The sequence below is a fragment of the Pholcus phalangioides genome, unplaced genomic scaffold (assembly GCF_987345545.1).
Source record: "Pholcus phalangioides strain wild (caught in Gottingen) unplaced genomic scaffold, Ppha-v1.0 ptg000012l_1, whole genome shotgun sequence".
Classification (NCBI taxonomy): Eukaryota; Metazoa; Arthropoda; class Arachnida; order Araneae; family Pholcidae; genus Pholcus; species Pholcus phalangioides.
In genome coordinates this window covers 15495637-15515805 of record NW_028301605.1, presented here as the reverse complement: position 1 = coordinate 15515805, position 20169 = coordinate 15495637, and the positions used below count along the sequence as shown (strand labels likewise).

General features: G+C 33.1%; 1 protein-coding gene across 2 annotated transcripts; it reads right to left on the bottom strand.

Moving 5' to 3' along the window:
• Nucleotides 1-321: 321 nt before the first annotated feature.
• Nucleotides 322-19998, bottom strand: LOC149079650 (uncharacterized). Of its 2 annotated transcripts, none has more exons than XM_089240257.1 (13): nucleotides 19869-19998; nucleotides 17686-17779; nucleotides 17093-17207; nucleotides 16939-16997; nucleotides 14604-14678; nucleotides 11532-11657; nucleotides 10567-10632; nucleotides 9065-9213; nucleotides 8814-8849; nucleotides 6178-6248; nucleotides 4870-4947; nucleotides 3517-3595; nucleotides 322-1331 (listed from the first exon to the last, which is right to left on the bottom strand). In XM_089240257.1, exons 1-13 carry the CDS (start codon nucleotides 19915-19917, stop codon nucleotides 1024-1026), a joined length of 1305 nt encoding a protein of 434 aa, XP_089096383.1. In that variant the 5' UTR covers nucleotides 19918-19998; the 3' UTR covers nucleotides 322-1023. The 2 variants fall into 2 exon arrangements, with proteins under 2 accessions (XP_089096383.1, XP_089096384.1); XM_089240258.1 differs by having other exon boundaries at nucleotides 17686-17770.
• Between the last annotated feature and the right edge of the window lie 171 nt (nucleotides 19999-20169).

The window sequence follows — 20169 nt, the reverse complement described above, 5'->3', positions numbered from 1 at the left end:
CCAATTAAAAAGTTGTTGACTTGTCTTTCCTGTGTGTGTGAGACCAAAAACAAAAATTGTTTACAAGTGAAATATTTGCCGAGATATTTGAATTAAAAATTCAGAGAAAGGTTGGGGGAAAAAAACAGCATAAACTAATGGACAACCCTCCTTTCCCACATTTATAAAACATATACTGGCCCAGCAGAACCCATTACCATGAAAACCCACACTAAAAACTCATAGATTACATTAACAATTTGAGGAATATGGTTAAACAATAATGCTGATGAGCTTTAAATGAATTTTGAAAAATTCTGCAGTTGAAATGACTAAGAAATACTGTAAAGACGAAAAAAATATAAAGTTTATTGATAACCAGAATGAATATAAATGACAGATATATACATCCCAAAAAAAGTAATATATTGACGCAAATACATTCTTTAACACTTGCATTCAGTATAATCTTATAACAGATTCACACATGATAGATCTTAGTAAAACTAAAAACATTTCGCAAAGATTTTATCTGAATCTCTATAACAAGTGTATGCAATAATCAAAACCCCAGAGACTATCCAATAATTTAAAAAAAATTGGTGAATTTTGTAACAATGTAATACATTTACTGATGTACAGTCATTGATATTAAATACTTTTACATCAGTATTAACATCTTGGGTGGTAATCACTTTTGATCGAATATTTCATGGAGAGTTTGGTATTAAGTAAGCGATCCACTTGTAATGATCCCATTTTCATGAATTAATATGAACTGATCGCAAATCATATGATTAAGTAACATTAATTTTGTATGGTTCATGTAGTACCGATTAACTGCGAGAAATAAAAGCAACCCTTTTTGAACATGGAACAATAAAATTAACATGTTAGACAGTACAGTAAAATAAATGCAGTGAAACTTCTCTTTTGTGGACACAGACAGGACGAAAAAAAATTTGTCTGTAAAAGAGAGATGACCGCATCCGAGGGGGTCCGTTGAGAGGGACCTTACTGTACCACACTCAGATGCTTTGAGGTTCATTTGTTTGGAGACTTTTCTAGCAGCCTATTCATATCGAGCCTAACCTGGTCCAACACACCACGCATTTTCCTGTCATAAGCCCCAACTGCATCCGGCAAGTTCTCATATGGAAGATGCTCTGTGATGTCTGCGGAAAATTTGCTACAGTCCGGCAATCTCTTGTAGGGATTTCCTGTGTCGATCAGGGGTGATCCCGCAACAACGGATGAAGGTCTTTCATCCACATTGTCCACCTTTTCACTATCTATGTCTGATTGCATTAGTGATTCTTCAGTTTTTTTCTTTTCCCCTGCATCATCTATTCCTGAAATACATTAAAAACAACATTATCACTATTGGAAAAGCACAGAACTTAAATATACATGTAATGAGGAAATGTGTAGAAATATTTGCACTTTCGTTTCTTCAAATTTAATTACATAAATGTAAAGATGGACCAAGAACATTATTTTTCTACAACAGAACAATAATCAGTAACAAAGAAACCATCTGGAAGAAGTACAAAAGAGTGATAAAAGTGAGGGAACCTACTCGTCCTGATATTGATGAATAAGTTCAATAATACAGTCAGACCAACATCTGTAATTCATTCCAAGACTAACCTTATAAGTCGGAAAAGACATAAGTCTAGGTAAATTTTACCATCATTTAAAATAAGGCAACTATGTTTCATCGAAATCTAATGACCATAATCTGTTGTATTGAATGGTACCATTAATTCTTTGCCAAAGAATACAGATTATGGTTGACTTAAAAAGTTCCTTTGGACAAGAAATAAAAGGCTACTGCAAATCTGCAGTGAATTAAAATGCATTCACTGGGAAAAAAGTTAAATGACAAATATGTGACACGAATAAGGTAAATTGAGGCAAGTGGAACCACACGATTTTTAAAATTCAATTAGCATCTGGGAACAATCTCTTGTAGAATTTTTCTCTCTTTCATACTAACTCTATTTTTCAGTACAAATATAATTGGTATGATAGCTGCTCATACAAGGTTACAAGGAGCTTTCATATGGAGAAGTTATAGGTTCGTGGTCAAGGCACTACGTGTTGTGCCCTGTACATTTATTACTCTATTTCTGAAAGTACAAGTTAGCCAAACATCAATATTTAGGTGCCAATTTCTTTCCAATTACTTTATCTGTCATTTCAATATAATTATGGTATCTCTTTAGGTAAAGTACAAATTAAGAAGTTAACATTTTCCCCATGTTTTCACTGTGATGAGACAAGTGGAAACCAATGCATTTACCCTAACTCTATACTCCCACATTTTTTTGAAAAAGTTTCTCATTTGACTCACATAATACCAGATAATATTTATTGGGTGGGGAATATCTTTAAATTGTGAGTTTTCTATATTCCAAAGTTATTACAGTAGAACCTCTCTTTTGCGGTCACCGGCATGAGAAAAAAATTTGTTTGTAAAAGAGGGGTGACTATTAATCAAGAGTTTGAAATGCACACTTTTATTATAAAAAAAGAAATTATTATTTGGTCGTAAAAGGTGATCGCATCTGAGAGGTGTCCGTTCAGAGGGGTTTTACTGTAATTAACATTGTGAGTTTTCTGCATACTAAAGTTGTAAATTAACTTTTTATATAAAAATAATAAAATGTTTGAGCTTTATATGGTTTAAATCAGTGATTCCCAATGTGGGTGTTCATGCCCCCTGGGGGCGGTAGAAGCTACAGATATAACATAGGATCCTATGGGTTAGATTGCATTGGGGTGATGGGAGAAAAAAATTTCTGAAGGTTGGGAAACTATAGTTTAAATGAATTTTTCCCTATGTTTAAACCTCTTCCATTTATGAATCATCAGTTTATGAATGATTTTAAAGCATAATCTGCATCAGGTTCCATATTTCTCCTTGGAGGGAGGGGCAAGTGGAACCAACACTCCACTAAAAAATAAAATTTGAAAATGGGACATTGTGTGTGAACAAAACGTGGTTGAAGCACTAGCCCTAAAAAAACAATGAGTCAAAGAACCCGCTGTCATACTTTCAAGAGGTTTTGTCGACTTCTCCAACATAGGTGCTATCAATGAAAAAAGCGGTTCCACTTACCTCACCTGTATTTTTTAGTAAATGCAGTTTCATGTAAATCTGAGTATTGCCATGATGGTTTATGGAATGCAGAGGGTGAAAAAAGAAATTGAGTCAGTGAAACCATGATATTGGAAGCCGAAGACCACAGAAGAGATTTTGATCATGCAGTAAAATATACTATTTTTATTTTTTCAATCAAAATTATTGGCCCACACTTCTTATTTTTTTCATTTACATAACATAAAACTCTCTACTCGAAATATTTTTCTCTTTCATCAATTAAGACAGATATACATTCTACTGTATATCAGAAAAACTTGAGCATGGATTAGCTGTTAAAATTTTTTTTACATAGGATTTGATAGCTTTGGTAACCTCAAAATTTAATTATTAATCAAATTTCACCAGCACTTATTTAACTATGTTTTTACCTTTCTTTCTTTTAATGCTGTCATCAGAATCAGACGTCTGAGATTGAGTATTTTTCCTTTTCTTGTAGTTTGGGGAATTCTGAAAGAAAAAAAAGACATCACTATATATATCATCCCACTCATGCTAGAAGCACAAATGTGAAAATTTTCACTTTTTTTTTCCTATCAGCTCGCTGGATACTTTATTTCAAGTTTTGCCTAAAACACGAACGTGAATCCCTATTTAAACAAGTTACAAAACATTTTAGGAAAATAACTTCAACAGAGCAACACAGGTAGAGTAAATATTCAAAAGTCATTTCCCACGCTCACTGGGCAAAGTAATATATAGAGCTGTAACCATTGCTAGCCGGTCCCAATCAATGTTAACTGCAACGAACGATTCCACATAGTTTTTCCTCTACGTTGCTAGAGAACCTGGGCAATGCTTAAGTGAGTATACAGGGTGATTCAAAACTCCACTTTTGGGGGAGGTAGAAAACACAGAAACAAAACAGAATCACATAGGAATATATGACTGGAAACCCCAACCTGATCAGCTGGAGGATAAACGAAGATGCAGAAATGACAAGCCAATAATAAATGGGTGGGGAAAAACTGTTTAGTTAGTGATACTTTACATGAGGATAGTACGTGTACATGTTAAGTTTCACAAAAAGTTGTCAAAGAGTTCTTACCATCCACAGTTATGCATGCTTCACAACGGCAATGCATTGATTGTTGAACCATTTCAAAAATACCCAGCATTTTGCAGAAGTTTGCTGATTCATGCAAAGTGGATGGTAAGAACTTTGAGCACTTGTTGTGAAACTTAACGTGTACACATACTGTTCTCGTGTGTAAGGTATAGATAAATAAAGTTTTTCCACTCATTATTGGCTTGTCATTTCTGCATTTTTATTTATCCTCCAGCTGATCAAATAGGGGTTTCCGATCATACATTCCTATGTGATTCTGTTTTGTTTTTGTGTTTCTACTTCCTCTAAAAGTTTGTACTTTGAGTTTTGAATCACCCTGTATGGAGTAAGAAATTAAGATCACCATTCTGTCTTTCAAGTATTTTAAATATCATTCTACATTTGAAGAGCATGGTTCTAAAGCAGAAGAGCACATCCTCCAGCCAATCATATAAAATATGCATTCCATACAATTCCTATCTCAACAGAATCAGACATCATCATTTAACTCTGTTCTCACGACAGTTATTCAAATCAATAAAAAGCAGGTTTTTAACCTCACATTTCACTTTTTTTTTTCAAACTCATGATTCACATACAAAATTTATCAAGGTAACAGATGTTACAACACATTATTTTAATTTTTCACGATTGATTGTGGAAACAAAATGCTAACCATGACACACGAATGTTTCAGAGCCTCACTCAATTGCTGATGAGACTGCATAGGCATCATGCGTAGCTGCTTCCATTCCTGAAATTAAATACATGGGTACACATATATTATTAAGAGAAGTAAAGTTCAACCCCCTCCAAATATATTGTGATTCAGAAAAACAATGGCAAAATGAAAGAGCAATTCAGGCATACGATCACAATCCAAAATCACATAGGGGAGCAAACGTTATCCAGAGCCACTACAGAGAGTTGTTGCATCACACACTTTCAAAGCAATCCTGAACTCAGCAAAGCATGTGAAGTCGAAATTTGGGCAACATAAATACATTAGGGACCACATATACACCCAGAACACACATTTAGACATGTATCTATTCATTAGCGATTCCACATGGACTGCATGCTTGCTACTACCACTATTTAACCGTACATGCACCTTGTACATTCCTCTGCGGAATTTCTGACGAATCAGTACATGCCATAATGCATGTTCTGAGTATATGTGTGGCCCCCAATGTATTTATTGTAATAAATAATAATTATTATTATACCCCAATGTATTATTAGTTGTCAAAATTATGACTATGCTTGCTGCATTTTAAAAGTGTGTGCCGCAACTCCCTGTAGCGGCTCCCGATGGCGTTTGAGCACCTATGTTCCTGTGTAATTTTGATAGTTATTGTATGCCTGAATTGCCAATTCAGTTTGGCAATGCTTTTTTGAATCACCCTGCATATAGTATAAGTCACAACAAATAGTACAACAGTTTTTGTTTCAATGGACAAGAAAGAAAAATTACTTCAATATATCACACTGCCATAACTGATCACCGGAGAGAAAAAAAATAGGGAGATTTTCCCATGGATACAAATTCCGTATAAAGAACCCTCACAGAGAAAAATATCAAAGGAATTTTTGTGAAGTATGGATTTTTTTTCATAAATTAAAGTAAAATAAGGATTTTCCCCCACTATCTCAAGGGAATATAATAACTTAATTGCATCAAAAGATACATCGAAAAACTAGAACAAAATTTGAAAATTTTTTATTTATTTAAGTCCCATTTGATGCACAAAATTTGAAAATTTCGTGCAACAAGTGGGGGGGGGGGGAGCAATGGAGTTAAATAGACCAAAATTGTTAGTAATTGGCCAAAAAAAAATGGAGCATTATGCTAGCCATCGACAATTCTCACTCAAGGGGGGTGTGATAGCTATCGTATTCATTTATTATCTATTACAACTGCACTAAAATAAAAATCAACTGAAATAAAAAAAATCCATATATATATAATATATATACTTACATCATGATAACCTTCAGGTAAAGGAGTGTTAAAACCAGGAAATTCAATGAAATTTACACCGTTGAACCGTTCTATATTTCACAAAAGAAAAGGAAAGATTGAAATCTTAAATATCGCCTATTTTTATAATACAGCGAAATCTCAATATAACGATACTCTGCAGACCAAGAAAAAATACCATTGGAAGGATTAGCACTACATCAAGAGGCATCAGTTTAACATCAGAGTATAGACATTTCCAAATAAGACTTGAAAAATATCATTGTAGAGGTATTCATTATTATATTGAGTATTGTTGTAACGAGGTTTCACTGCAACTCAATTTATCGTACAATGATGACACTAAGATTTACATGATTTCATAATGTAGAGTTAAGATGACTGCATCTATATCAGCAGTTCTTCCCCTTTATCTTTATACAGGGTGGGCAAAAAGGGCGTAAAAACTTTAAAAATTCATAAAAACCGGAAAAATAACCGAAATAAACTGTTTCCAGGGTTAGCATCGTTAAGTCACAGGAATTTTTTTAAGACAGGAAGAAAAAACTAAAAAGCTGCCAATAGGTGGCACTGATGTACACAAGTTAAAGAAAAGATATGCAAATAATGAACAGAATGCCTCCAAATCATTTATTACAGCAGCATGTGTTCCACATGATCACCACCACAAGGAATAATACATTGTAGGTGAGTAACAAATCCAGCAACTGCAGAGTGCAGCAGGTCCACGTATACGGTTCCCAACAGTGAAGGAGCACAAGTTCTTATAACCGTCTCATTTGCCGAATTCGCTCGTACCAGCGCCACCTATCGGCTGTTTTTGTTAGTTATTTTTTTCCTGTCTTAAAAAAATTCTGTGACCTAGCAATGCTAACCCCGAAAACCGCTTTTTATTTCGGTTATCTTTCCAGTTTTATGAATTTTTAAAGTTTATACAGACTTTTTGCCCATTCTGTATAAATGCTCTAATACATTAATACATGCGCAGGAAAGATGTGGAAGTTGCAATTACTCCATAGCATTATGAATGCTGTAAGTCCAGGTAGATAAGATATTTTTTCTATCATAGTAAAGGATGTTCAAAGTTCAACAAGTTTGAAACCTGCTCTTTCTTGATATGAAACTTTCCTGGCAAGGAGGTACAGAGTCAATGTGTGAAAGATGGGTTCTCTCAAGATTAAAACCATGGAACTTCTGTTTATGAGCATAATTAGTTTCATGAATGTACTTGTAATTCAAAACACTTGTATATATATTGAATCAAACTTCCCCATAAGAAACAGTAGAAACTCAAACGTTTCTTCCCACAGCTGTTCTCAAGCCCGCTACAATTCTTTTCAAAGATATAATCTTACTTATTTAATATTGAAGGCTTGAGTATTTATAGGAATGAACTTATCGGAATGATATAGAAGAGCAAGGAGTTTCACTTTGGAATCTTTACTTGTAATAACCCCCAACCAGAGGCAGCTTTAATAGCAGGCACACCGTGCCCAGCTTCTGAAGGGTCCCAAAAAACCCCCATTTAAATTTTTTTCTAATTTATATATATATATATATATAAGGGGCCCAATATTTTCACATACACAGGGCATTTCATATATCCCGGGGCCTCAACCGACCTTAATCTGCTTCTGGCCAGAGGATGAAAGTTTTTCATGATCTTGTGATGTAAATGTCTTTCCTTTAGTCAGTAGCATCTTCACAAATGGACCCAAATCAAATAACAGCCCTTTAAATTATAATATACCCCTTTAGAAGGGTTTCACTAATTCATGTAAGTGTTATGGTAAATGTGTTAAAAATGCATAATAGCATAACAACCAGTTATTATGCATACTTATCTATCGTCTTGATAAGTTTGATAAAAAAATTATCACTTCTACCTGTGAATGTAGCATAATACCCAAGTGCTATTGGTAAATTTGATAAATACTTAAAATTTATTGCCTTTATCTCTGATTATACATAATACTCTAATGTAATTGGTGAATTTGATAAATATTAAAAAAAAATTAAAAATGAGTCCAGTATGTGGGATGAATGTAGTGGGAACCCGATATAATAACAAATTTTAGGATCGTACCCACATATATAATGATACAATACATGTATGAATTACCATGTATAGTATATTATATGGTATGATTTATCATGTTTTACCAATGACGTGACACTTGGATTGGATATTATGCATAATCGCCAGTAAAATTGATAAATTTGAGGAAATGTATCAAACTTACTAAAGTGCTTGACAATTATGCACAATAACTGGTTATGTATAATAACAGGATTTATCACTTTTACCGTAACATGTATATATTTTTTTTAATTTCGTCTTTCATTAAAATAAAAAACAATAGCCCCAAAAAATGCTTGAGCCTGGCCCCTTAACTCATTAAGACAGACTTTTGGCTTTGGTTGTGGTGTTCACGTGATGCTCAACAGACAAATGTGAATATGGAAAATTACAGTGCTCATCCAGGACTCTTTTGTATTACGTGGTATGCTATATATCATTTATTGTCAAAATCTGTTAAAAAATTCTAAAATTGATGCTCATTTTAATAATAAATTATAATAATCTGTGAATTACATGCAAGAAAACTATGGTAAAAATAAAACTAAGGACTTACTTGAATTGTCTTTGCTGTCGGTTTCATCCTCAACAGCTGCACATAGACATCATACACAACACAGCATCAAAGATGAAAGAGAAATTAATATTATATGAATAAATTGAGTTTATACAGCAAATTTTTGTACTAAAAATTTTTTACAATAATTAAATGAAATGATGGAATGGGGGGGGGGGGAATACATTTAAACTTCATCAATTACTTTCTTGAAGAAAAAAAAATTGATATGAAAGTATATATTAATTCACCTTTTCCATTACTGTCATATACGCTGAGTCCGGAATGCTCAACTTCTGCTTCTTTCATCCAGCCAGGAGGATATCCTAGGATTCTCATATGGTAAATGTATAGCGGAAGCTGGTTGGGTTTCAAATCAAGAGCGTTTCTAAGGTTCAGACTGAGAGGGAAAAAAATATACTGAAGTTTTTTTCAATTAGCTGAAGTCAGCCAATTTTTATAGTAAAATTATGAAAAAAATTTTGTTTAGCATATCAGCATATTCACAGGAGGAGGCAGATTTAAAGGGCTACAAAAACAGACTTAAATGGGTGGGGAGAAGGTTATTAATATTAGATAATACACATGATTAATAATATAAGTTCTATATAGGCAACACTTGTTAAAACACACCCTACCATTCCTCCGAAAATGAAAACTCAGCTATTGGGTCGTCATTGCATCAAACAGAAAACGTATCGGATAGCTGCTAGCCCCAAAGCAGAATGTTTTGCGATGTTCTGCAACGAGCCCTCAGCTGACTGAAAATGTTCTGCGGTAAAAATTTGCATATACATAATAGAATTTTTCTACACTATTTCTTAAAATTCTTCCAGATTGTTCTGCAATAGCACAGATTGTTCTGTGACGTACGTCACACATTTTGGCATATTCTGCTTTGGGGCTGCTACATGAAAAAAATTTAGGACTTATTGTGTCAATCGTTGTTATGTGAAAGTCACTATAATGTGGAGTCCTTATAATGTGTTCCAACTGTACAACATATATTAAATCAGTTAGTCAACATCATTGATGCTCTCTTCAAGAACCCCTGTATCTCCACCCTCGCAGTGCATGAAAAATTTGCCCTGACATTAAAAAACTAAGACAGACTTAGAGAGAAAATAATTTTTTTTAATTAAATAGTTTTTAGAATGATAGGTGACAGCGTTTTAAATACTTTTTGTGTGTTTCTTTTAGAACTAACAGTGAAGGAATTAGCTATTGGACAACATTGAGAGTAAAATATCCTTGTATAAGCTGCTACATTCAAAAATGCTTTGTTTTCTTTGAGTGAGACCCTTTTAAATTGATCACAGGCTGCTTTTGTTCACGTTATGAGTAAAAGTTTAAGGTCAAAACTGTGAAATCCAAACAGAATTTTAAATAAATTAAAGCTATCATGGCATAAAACTCTCAAAACTGAATACACGACTTTATGTGGGATTATAGGTTTCAACATAAAAAAGAAGTTAAAAATAGATAAATAAATGTTAATTATAATTTTTTGACTGCATAAAATTTTTAAGCATTTCAAGTTATATTGTCATTTTAATTTAAATTAGATTTTTGTTTCAAAATTGCTAAAAAACTAATGAGAAACTAGATTTTTTTACCTAGATGGTATTTATCATTTATGGTTACACTTAATCATGACATTTTTCTTTTAATTTTTAATCACCATCAAATTATGCAGATTTGTGTGTATGCATATAAATGCATATAAAACTGGTACAACAGCACACGTACTCACCTAATGCGTCCAGGACATATACTGCCATTCTTTTCAAGTGGTTGAGCATCATCAGTATGATATCGTCTGTTTCCACAGTGAAAATAGTCGTAATTAGTTTAGGCAAAATATTAACATACTAATTGTTTATTTTCATTACTATCTCACCTCTAAATATTAATTAAACCACCCCATTTGATCATTTTTGTTCTTTTAGCCATTTTGTGGACTTGAGGACTAATTATTTGGACCCCTCCTTTCCTGAGTGCAGAATCCCTTCCCCATTGCAATTGAGACAATTCATTATCATCGCTAATTAGACCAGAACCTACAGAGCTTAATAACCATGCCTTCCTACCAATTCATTTCACTGGCAATCATGACCACAAAAACACCTGTTAAAATCTATTCTGAACATTTTTTCATCTATGTTTTCAATTATCTACAGCAGTGTAATATTATCTACAGCAATTAACTACAGTGTGCAATTATCTACAGCCCCCCAGGGGCAATATCATCCCCTGGGGATGATGGAAGGGTCCGGGGGGATGGTTAAAGCTTTGGGTTTAGTATAGGATCCTATGGGTTTCTTCTTGAGTTGGTGGGGGGGGGGGGGGGGCAATGAGAAGAAATATTTTTCAATGAGAAGAAGGGGTGATGAGACAGAAAGTTTAGGAAACTGACCGAGAGTGATAATTGCACATGATCATTCGTAATCTCCTTGACAACAGTTCAAATCATCTGCAGAGTGTCTCAGAAAAGTGCTTGGTTTTACATAAATTGTGAAGCTTGCACTGAATACATTTTCATCTGTTTTTAAAAATTTCTAGTAATTCATTTTTAAAATTGATAGCTTCTGCATACGTGTAACCAGTAATTAATTTCATGAAACATTTTCCAGTGTTCATCCCTAAGATTATTTTCTTTCACTCCTGAATAAGAATTAGTCATGGAAAATAAATACTACAGCTACTGTAGAAACTAACATTGTTGCCTGAGAATTTTCCATAACAGCTCGCTTATTGATGGCAATTCGACTACCCACATGATCTTCAGGACAGTCATTCAAGTGATGATCCCCAAGGCAATTGAAGCATGTCATTTTTTGGGACCTAAAATTTCACAAAATAATATGTTAAACATAAAATAAAAATAGAAAACATATGATTCCAATCATCTCAAACAGATGCAGTATAAAACATAAAGAAATAAAACACCTAATTGCTACGTGAAGAAATTAAGAACATACAATGATTGAAACTGACTAACCCGACTTTATACATCTATCTCATTAACGTAAAATTTACTACTATTGCATGTGAATATTTTGTTGGAGCGCGGCTAATTAATTAGTGTTTGTGTCTGTTTGAGTGCGTAATTAGGATCCAGCTTCTGTTTTGCTGCTTCGTCTCTACTAAATGGAAATATGATATAATAGAACCTCTCTAATCCTGACTCTTTGGGACCTGGGTGATTCCGAATCAGGGAATTTTCTGGATTACAGACTAAATTTTGTTTATTTCCCCAATTTTTCATACATAAAGTAGTAATACGCATATTTGAGAATTTTTATTCATATTTTATTTTGAAAGAAAATTAATAAATTATCTGTTATTTATACAGTATATGTATATTGTATATGTACATGTATATTGATTTAATTTTAAACCATAATTTAAAATTTAAATACCATTGAATTTAACAAAATTACAATTTTACACAAGTTACATTTTTATACATTACTAGTAAAAAGAGATCATTTTACTTATTCTTTAAACATACTGTATTTTGTAAGCATTGTCATTGTTGAGATCCAAAAAATGGGGAAATTGTTTTTAATTCTGAAGATCATAAACGGTAGATTTTCTGATTCTGCATTGTTTACAGAATATTCGTAATGGTGTTTCGTGTTCTAGCTTTTTTTCTCTCCCCCAAAAAAGAAATAAGCAAAATTTATAAGAAAAATTTAATGTTTTTGTTTGCCGCTGCTACATCACTTGACCTAAAAAATTTTAGTCTTTCTGCACTATTAAAAATAGAAATGTTCCTTTAAATATGAAATTTAATAATAATTTTTTGTCTACTACTTCTGACATTGCAAATTGCATTTGAGAATTTTTTTAACTCTAGTTACATCACCAGTACGTCGACAAATGATAATACCTATTTCTCCAATATGGCTTTTCCTAATACTTCTAATGTTATTACCATTGATAATGTTTCTGTAGATGATATTATTCATGGAATAAAGAAACTTAAAGGCTATTCTTCTCTCGGCATGGATGGTGTTCCTTCTTATATGGTTAAAGCTTGTGCGCTATAAAATTTGTTTTCCCGTTACTAATTATTTTCAATTTATCAACTAATACCAAAATTTTTCCTGCCGAGTGGAAGAGAGCAAAAGCTGTTCCCATCTTCAAAGAAGGTGACAACTCTGATATTGAGAACTATGAACTATTGAGAATAGACCTGTTGTTATTTTATCTCTGTTCGCTAAAATCGTTGAATCAATATTACACAAAAAAAATTTCAATCAGATCAAGTCCTGTATTTCCACGAATCAACATGGTTTTGTCAATGGTAGGTCTACTGTCACTAATCTCCTGAGTCTTAATGCCCATATTTGCTGATGATCTGAAGATTTTTAAAAGTATTGTGTGATTGTATTGATGTATGTTATTGCCTACAAAATGAGTTGTACTTATTTCACGAATGGCGTTTAATTAATAGACTTAATCTCAATATCGATAAATGTTTTGTTCTTTCATTTACTCACAAAAAGAATCCAATCTTTTTTACGTAAAGTATTAATAATGGCCAATTGCTTAGAAGAACCTATGAGTTATTTATAGTACCAATTTTAACTTTGCTGATCACATTAGAAATCTTTGTTCTGTGTCATATAAAAAAATTTGGATTGCTTAAAAGAATGTCGAGAGATTTCAGCGATTTAATTTAATATCCCCTTTTTAATACGCTCATAAGATCTAAACTGGAATATAATATGCTTCAATTATCTGGAACCCATTTCACGCTTGCCATATTATAAGTCTTGAAATTATTCAAAACAATTTTTCCAAGGTATTTATATTTCAAAAAACATGGTCCTTATAACAATATTTTATCTGCCACTCATCTACGAAACAGTTTCAATGCCATTAGTTGGCAGAAACACAGAGATTAGTTGCTCGTTATAAGTGAATATAGTGATAATATAAAAGCTAGAACTACTGAAAATTTCAAATTCTATCATTTCTCTCCTTAACTACTTCCTTTTATAGCAAAGAAAAAAAGCAAACCTTTTCATCAGTCAAAATACAGAAAAATAAACAGTTTCTATTCTGGAAATTCAAGATTTACTGAATAATTACCCTATTAACACATGGGTTAAACATATACACATAGGAAGCTGTGTATATGTTTTTTTTGCTGGTGGTGCTCATCATAAAATGCTATTAGAACATGTTATGACGAGAACCAGCTTCCCTCCCAAAAAATGCACAGACTACGTAAGATATGTGACTAGCTTTGGTTTTCATTGGGCCCAAATTAATTTATTAAACAGATATTATCACATAAAAACATTCTCTTACTAAAAATCTAAGGCCAGGATTACACTGAAAGTTTGATAAAAGATCTTTTACAAAACTTGAAAATGCAATAAGCCTATTGCATTGATTATATTCGCTAGAATGCAACCGATGCAATACGCTTAGTGGTTGGTTTTTGTTTTTTTACCACGTTCTGTGAAAGATCTTTTTGATCTGTAAAGAAAACTTTTGTCATTTAAACCCTCAGCATGAAGAATATGGTTAAAAAATTACTGACTATAATGTTTTTCACCAGTAAAGAAAAAAATAAAATACAGTCTAATCCCATCATAATGAACTCCAAGGGATTGGAGAAATAGATTCGTTATATAGGAATTCTAGGATTTTTCATTGCTTCTATGTAATCTTATCTAGGGATTAGAACATTTTTTGTCAAAACGAGATTTTTCATCATAACGGTATTCGTTAAAATATGAATCAATTGTATAAAATGGTGAACTGACTTACTCTGCTTCAGGATAATCATCTGCCTCTTTGCTTATTTCCGAATACTCCAGGGTATCATCAAAGGTGGTATCATAACTTTATCGGTCAAAGATAATGAATTGAAATAATTAATTGATTAATGTATAAAACACAAGAGCACAAAGCAGTTTGGGTTTCCATAGATAATATTCACTGATCCCGCTTATAACGTTCCCACTTAGAACATTTTCTTGCTTAGTACGACTTATATATCTTCATGTTCCCAACTTCAATGAATTCTCATTGAGGATTCTTGTCTAAAGCATTTTACTGCTTACAAGGGGTTTTTCATGATGGTTTTTGAAAAATATTATAAGCGGGATTGAGTGTACAATAGGAAAAAAAGAATAATATACACAAAATCAAAGTAAAAAGAAAAAGATTAAAATTACTTTTTTAAGGAAGTCAATAGGGAAACATTTAGATTTGATTCATGTGTTTCAAAGCCTGGGTGCACACAAAAACTTTTCTGCCCATGAACCAATATGGCTCTCTAAAGAATTCCTCTAAGGCCCACCAAACAACTCAGAATTAAAATATGATACAGGACAGAGATAAATGTGATATATATACAAATTATTGATAATTATGCTGAAAACGTTTCTGCACCAATCAAAACCAGTATAATTACAAAAGTTTGTGCACCAATGCTTTGAAGAGATTAGAATGCCTTAGAATTACAAAAATATTTCTTCCTTATGTAAAAATCATTTTTAATTGCTCCTTAATTTACTTTATTTGGCCAGCATATAAGATATATATTTAGCCTTAGAAAATCAGTCTCAAAGAGAACAATATAGATCTACAAACACAAGACGAAACTTGAATTTGTCATGCCATATCACATTATGTCAAATAATTCTACTCTTTGAGAAATTGAATTTTCTGGATGTTATGCCGATGTTTCAGACTGAAAAAAATACCAATTCTACTCTTTTTTAAAAAAGAGAAGCCAAATGCAAAAGATCATTTGATGATGAGCGATTCTCTATGTGCAATCCCTTTACCTAAAAGAATAGAATCATTCAACATAATGTGATATTGCCCAGTCTCATCTTGTGCTTGGAGGACTATACCATTGGCGTGCAAACCATGGGTCTAGAACCCTGGGTGAGAACGAGTGGGGGTCGCACAAGAGATTCTCCAAAATAAAATCTTCCAAATAAGAAATTCATTTTCATTTAAAAATATGCCAAAGCTAAAGCTTTTATTCAGCTGAGCTAATTATCATGTATCACACAATGTAGTTTTATAAAATTCTACTTGTTCAATAATCAATATATCGGCTCTTTCATGCCAGAATCATGAATACGCAATGTCCTTGCAAAAAAAAAGAACTTGGGAAACGAAGTTTGAATGTTTACTCTACCCATGGAAGTTATTTTCCTAAAATATTTTCTAATGTGTGTTTCAATAAGGAGGATACACATTCACGTTTCAGGTACAACTTAGATAGCAAAACAAGGTATCCAAACAGTTGATAAAAAAGGAAAATTTGTACATTCATGCTTCTGGCGCATGTGGTGGACGATATCAAGTTGGTACTTTTACAGGGTGACTTGGAGAGAATCACCCGATATTTCAAAATTGTATATTTCTCAAAAATTAAAAACACAGAATATAGAATGATAAGTAATATTTGAATACACGGGGAAAATGTGTCTACATTTTATGAACAATTTTTGTTTATGGTCAATGTGAAGTGTAGAATCATTTTGAAATCGAATGATTCTTTCTTAATCACTTTGTATATGAAAATCAAGGACCATACACCTCGCTACACTTCCATCTTGCATAAGGGACATTAAGTAAATAGTTACATGATATTAAAAAAAATTTGAATACCTTTGGAAGTAAATATCGCATAATCAAAATCGAAACAAGCATTCCAAAAAGGGCTTTCAGGACATTATATTTACTGGCAAAAAATTGGAATATTCCGGAAATCTGGGACATATGGTCAACCTATGTAGGGTCGGAAATAAATTTTTTGGTCAAAAGGGGTCACGCTTTAAAAAGTTTGTGCACCACTAGACTATACCTTATTAGAGAAATTTGCAACAAGCTTGCATGCGTGGAATGAGATCCATACACACCCTGAATTAATAGATAATTTTTGAAATTATACAAGGCATTCATTCAAGTAACACATTAAGAAGGTAGCAGGTCTGAAATATTGTACTCTAATGAAAAATTGCTCCACTGAAAATTAGAATTAGGTTTGTTTGATTTTGGAAGAAAAGATCAAAATTGAATTTCTTTTTCTAAAATAAAAAAAAAGACCATAAAAGCAATAAATATGCATAATAAAGGATACAGTGGCATCTGTGGACTTCGATTGCCATTCACACTGTTTTGCTTCCACTCTTCCATCTCCTGCAATCACAATGAAAATAAACCTTAAGAGAATAAAAAAAGAAATAGGTTTAAAATTTGAATATAAAACAAAAGGGAAGGCAGTAGTTATTTACCAAACGTTTCTTCTTTTTTGCATCACATTTCTCATCTTGTACAGTGCTACAACAGAAATCATCACCATCAATGAGAACACGGTTTAAGAACTCTTCGATTTGTTTTTGATATTTCCTGCAAGTAAAAAAAAACCATTAGTATATTAGTTTTCTTTCACCTTCTATACTTTGGTGTACCCTTCATCTCATATGATCAATAGTTTTAAATGGTTTTCAATAATCATTTTTTCAAATTAAAACTGAAATACACATATGTATACATAACTCGAATGGTCCTTGTGAAGATATCGATCCCAAATAATCAATTTTTTTTTCAAAGGTCATTTTGACATACGATAAACACAAATCAATCAAAAAAACATTTTTTTTAATAGTCAGATTTGGCTCAGGTATAAAAAGGATAGCAAGTAAAATATTTGGGGAAAATTGATTCAGCAAAAACTAATTTCCTGCCACCTATATTCTTACAATAAAAATGAATAGCAACTGAATTGAAAACAATGGAAATAAGTCTTTTTTTTCATAACTCTTGTCAGTTTTCCCACAACAAATAGACGATTGATCAGTGAAATGACTAAAGGCATAATACTCACTCAGCTTTATCTGCATTACCAAACACTACAGAAACCGCAGTTTTCTTCAAACGTGAAGTTTTTGTTTCAAGTTTCTCACCAGAAACTTTTGGGGCTGCATGTCAAGTTAATAAAATCATATACAAATAACAGATGCAAAATCAATTACAATGATCTCTCACTTATGCATTGGTGCAAGGGAACAAGAAAAACAAAGATGCATAAGTGAGAGAGGCGTGGAAGTAAATAGCATTATTTACCTATATTTTTGACAGAAGAGTGCAGAAAATTACCTAATAACTGAGAGAAACGTAAAAGTGAGAGGGTGTATAAGTGAGAGATCACTGTCTACATATATTTTAAAAAAATATAGCATAGGGCTTTACCACAAATTAAACACACAAGACAAAACCAAATTTAACACATAACTGTTTTTATATATTTTATCATAGATACAAAAGGGAAGGGGGAGGGGGATTATAAGTGGTTCTGCTATTTCATAATATTTTGTGCCGTCCTTGGACACAAATTTAGTAATTTTAGGTGCCAAAGCAATTTTTTAGTTCCCACAGTTTGAATTCATATCTAGTGTTGTTCATGATGGTGCTGCCATATATTTTTCAAACTATGAGTGAAGTGCAATGATTAAAGGTCTGCCTGCTATCTGTGGAGAGACTTTTTGAAATTGGAAATTAGCTCACATTCGTGACTCAAGATGGAAAACCACATGACACCAACTTCAAGGAAATAACTGCCAGATATTAATATTGCAAAATCACAGCTGGCAACACACATCGAGATACATCACCAAAACCCATCAGATTTTGAGTCCCAGTTATTTATATCCGAGAGAATATTTATTTAATGGGGGGCGGGGACCATAGTATTATTTACAAAAGAGTTCTGATTTTTATTAATAACCCAGAATTTTCATTGCGGAATCATGTTTTTATTTATAACCTTTTATTCCTTTTATAATATGTTGCTTCATTTTCAATATGGATCCGGTATCGGGTGTAAGATGTTATATTTTTAATCTTGTTCCCTTGTTTAGTCTAAGAATGCTGTTTTGATTGTCATTGTTTCCACCAGCGTTAGTTTTTATGGTAATTTTTCATTTTAACAGCCGATATATATGGGAAATTTTTTTCTTTGGAAAGAAGAACTTTTAAAAGCATGTATCTTTTTCACTCTTGGTGATTTCTCATCATGCTTTTGGATGTTTCACTCACCACAAAGGGATTATACATTAGCAGTTCCCATCGATTTATCACCCAGGGCCATCTCAATAACACCACGGGCTCCACGGCAAAGTGACATCATGGGGACCCTTCTCACTTGGCTTTCTTTCTTCCAATCCGAGCACAACTCAGGTCTATCACCATCTATGAGCAATTTACTACCTAGTGAGCTGTGCTGGAAGTGTAACTCGCTGTGTGTGTGTGTACCTAACAGTCTGAGTGCGTATGTAGTGTTGTGCCTGATTTTTCAGTGCTGCCATCTATATTTCAGAAGTGAAGTTTAATGATTGAATTACATTTGTACCTGTTTGTAGGTCCATAGCTCTCTGTGACGAGACTTTTTATAGGGGATCAGCCTTGAAGTTCGGAACTACAGAAAATGTAGTTTCCAACTTCATCTGACCACCACTGTGGCGAAAGTGGGGTTCGAACCCAGGACTTCATGATGCGAGTCTGTCACTATATGTTCACTCGACCACCACTGACTGCCCAGAGACCCAATCTTGGGATGGTTTGCGCTCTTTCCCAAAGGGATGGACGGTCTGAGAGAGAGCATTCTCGACCACCACAGTGGCTTCTCACCTGCCTAACAATTTGCATACTTTTATAAAATTGCATTATTGGATCTCATTAACAAGGAGCCCCCCCCCCCATCCTCCCTTCCCTATTCATCCGAGATGGCCCTTGCGTTAGGACGGCCCTGATATCACCAAATCACAACTGATACCGCTATCCTGCGAGTGTTCTGTGCATTTTGAAAAACACAATGGAATGGAAAAATGTTTTGATTTTTGTTTTCATCGCATAATTTACAAGCAGCTTTATGAATACTCAGCGACCGGTAGGTTTGAATGATTCAATTGAAAACATCCTCATAATAGCATAATTACTCGGTTAGCCTATTGATCATATAAATTTTTATTTGATCTAATAATTACACAGAATTGAAAAAAAAAAGGATACACATTTCGCTAGAATCTAGTTGATCATTTGAGAAACTCATTATTTCCATGAACTCAAATGGCACGTCCTTCCCCTCGAGATTAACACATCGCTTATGTTGATGTTGACTTACGAAATAGGGTAAAAAGAAGGTAAGTATGAACGGCTTTGACTCTGAAAATTGTGGAAGAAACTTCTTAAAAACACGGATTGGATACAAAATAAACAAAAAGTAATAAAAAAAATCGTAAGAAGGAATTTAAAAGCGATATTTATTACCTTAACTATCTTTATTATCTTAACTTTTATTAATTTTGTTTCA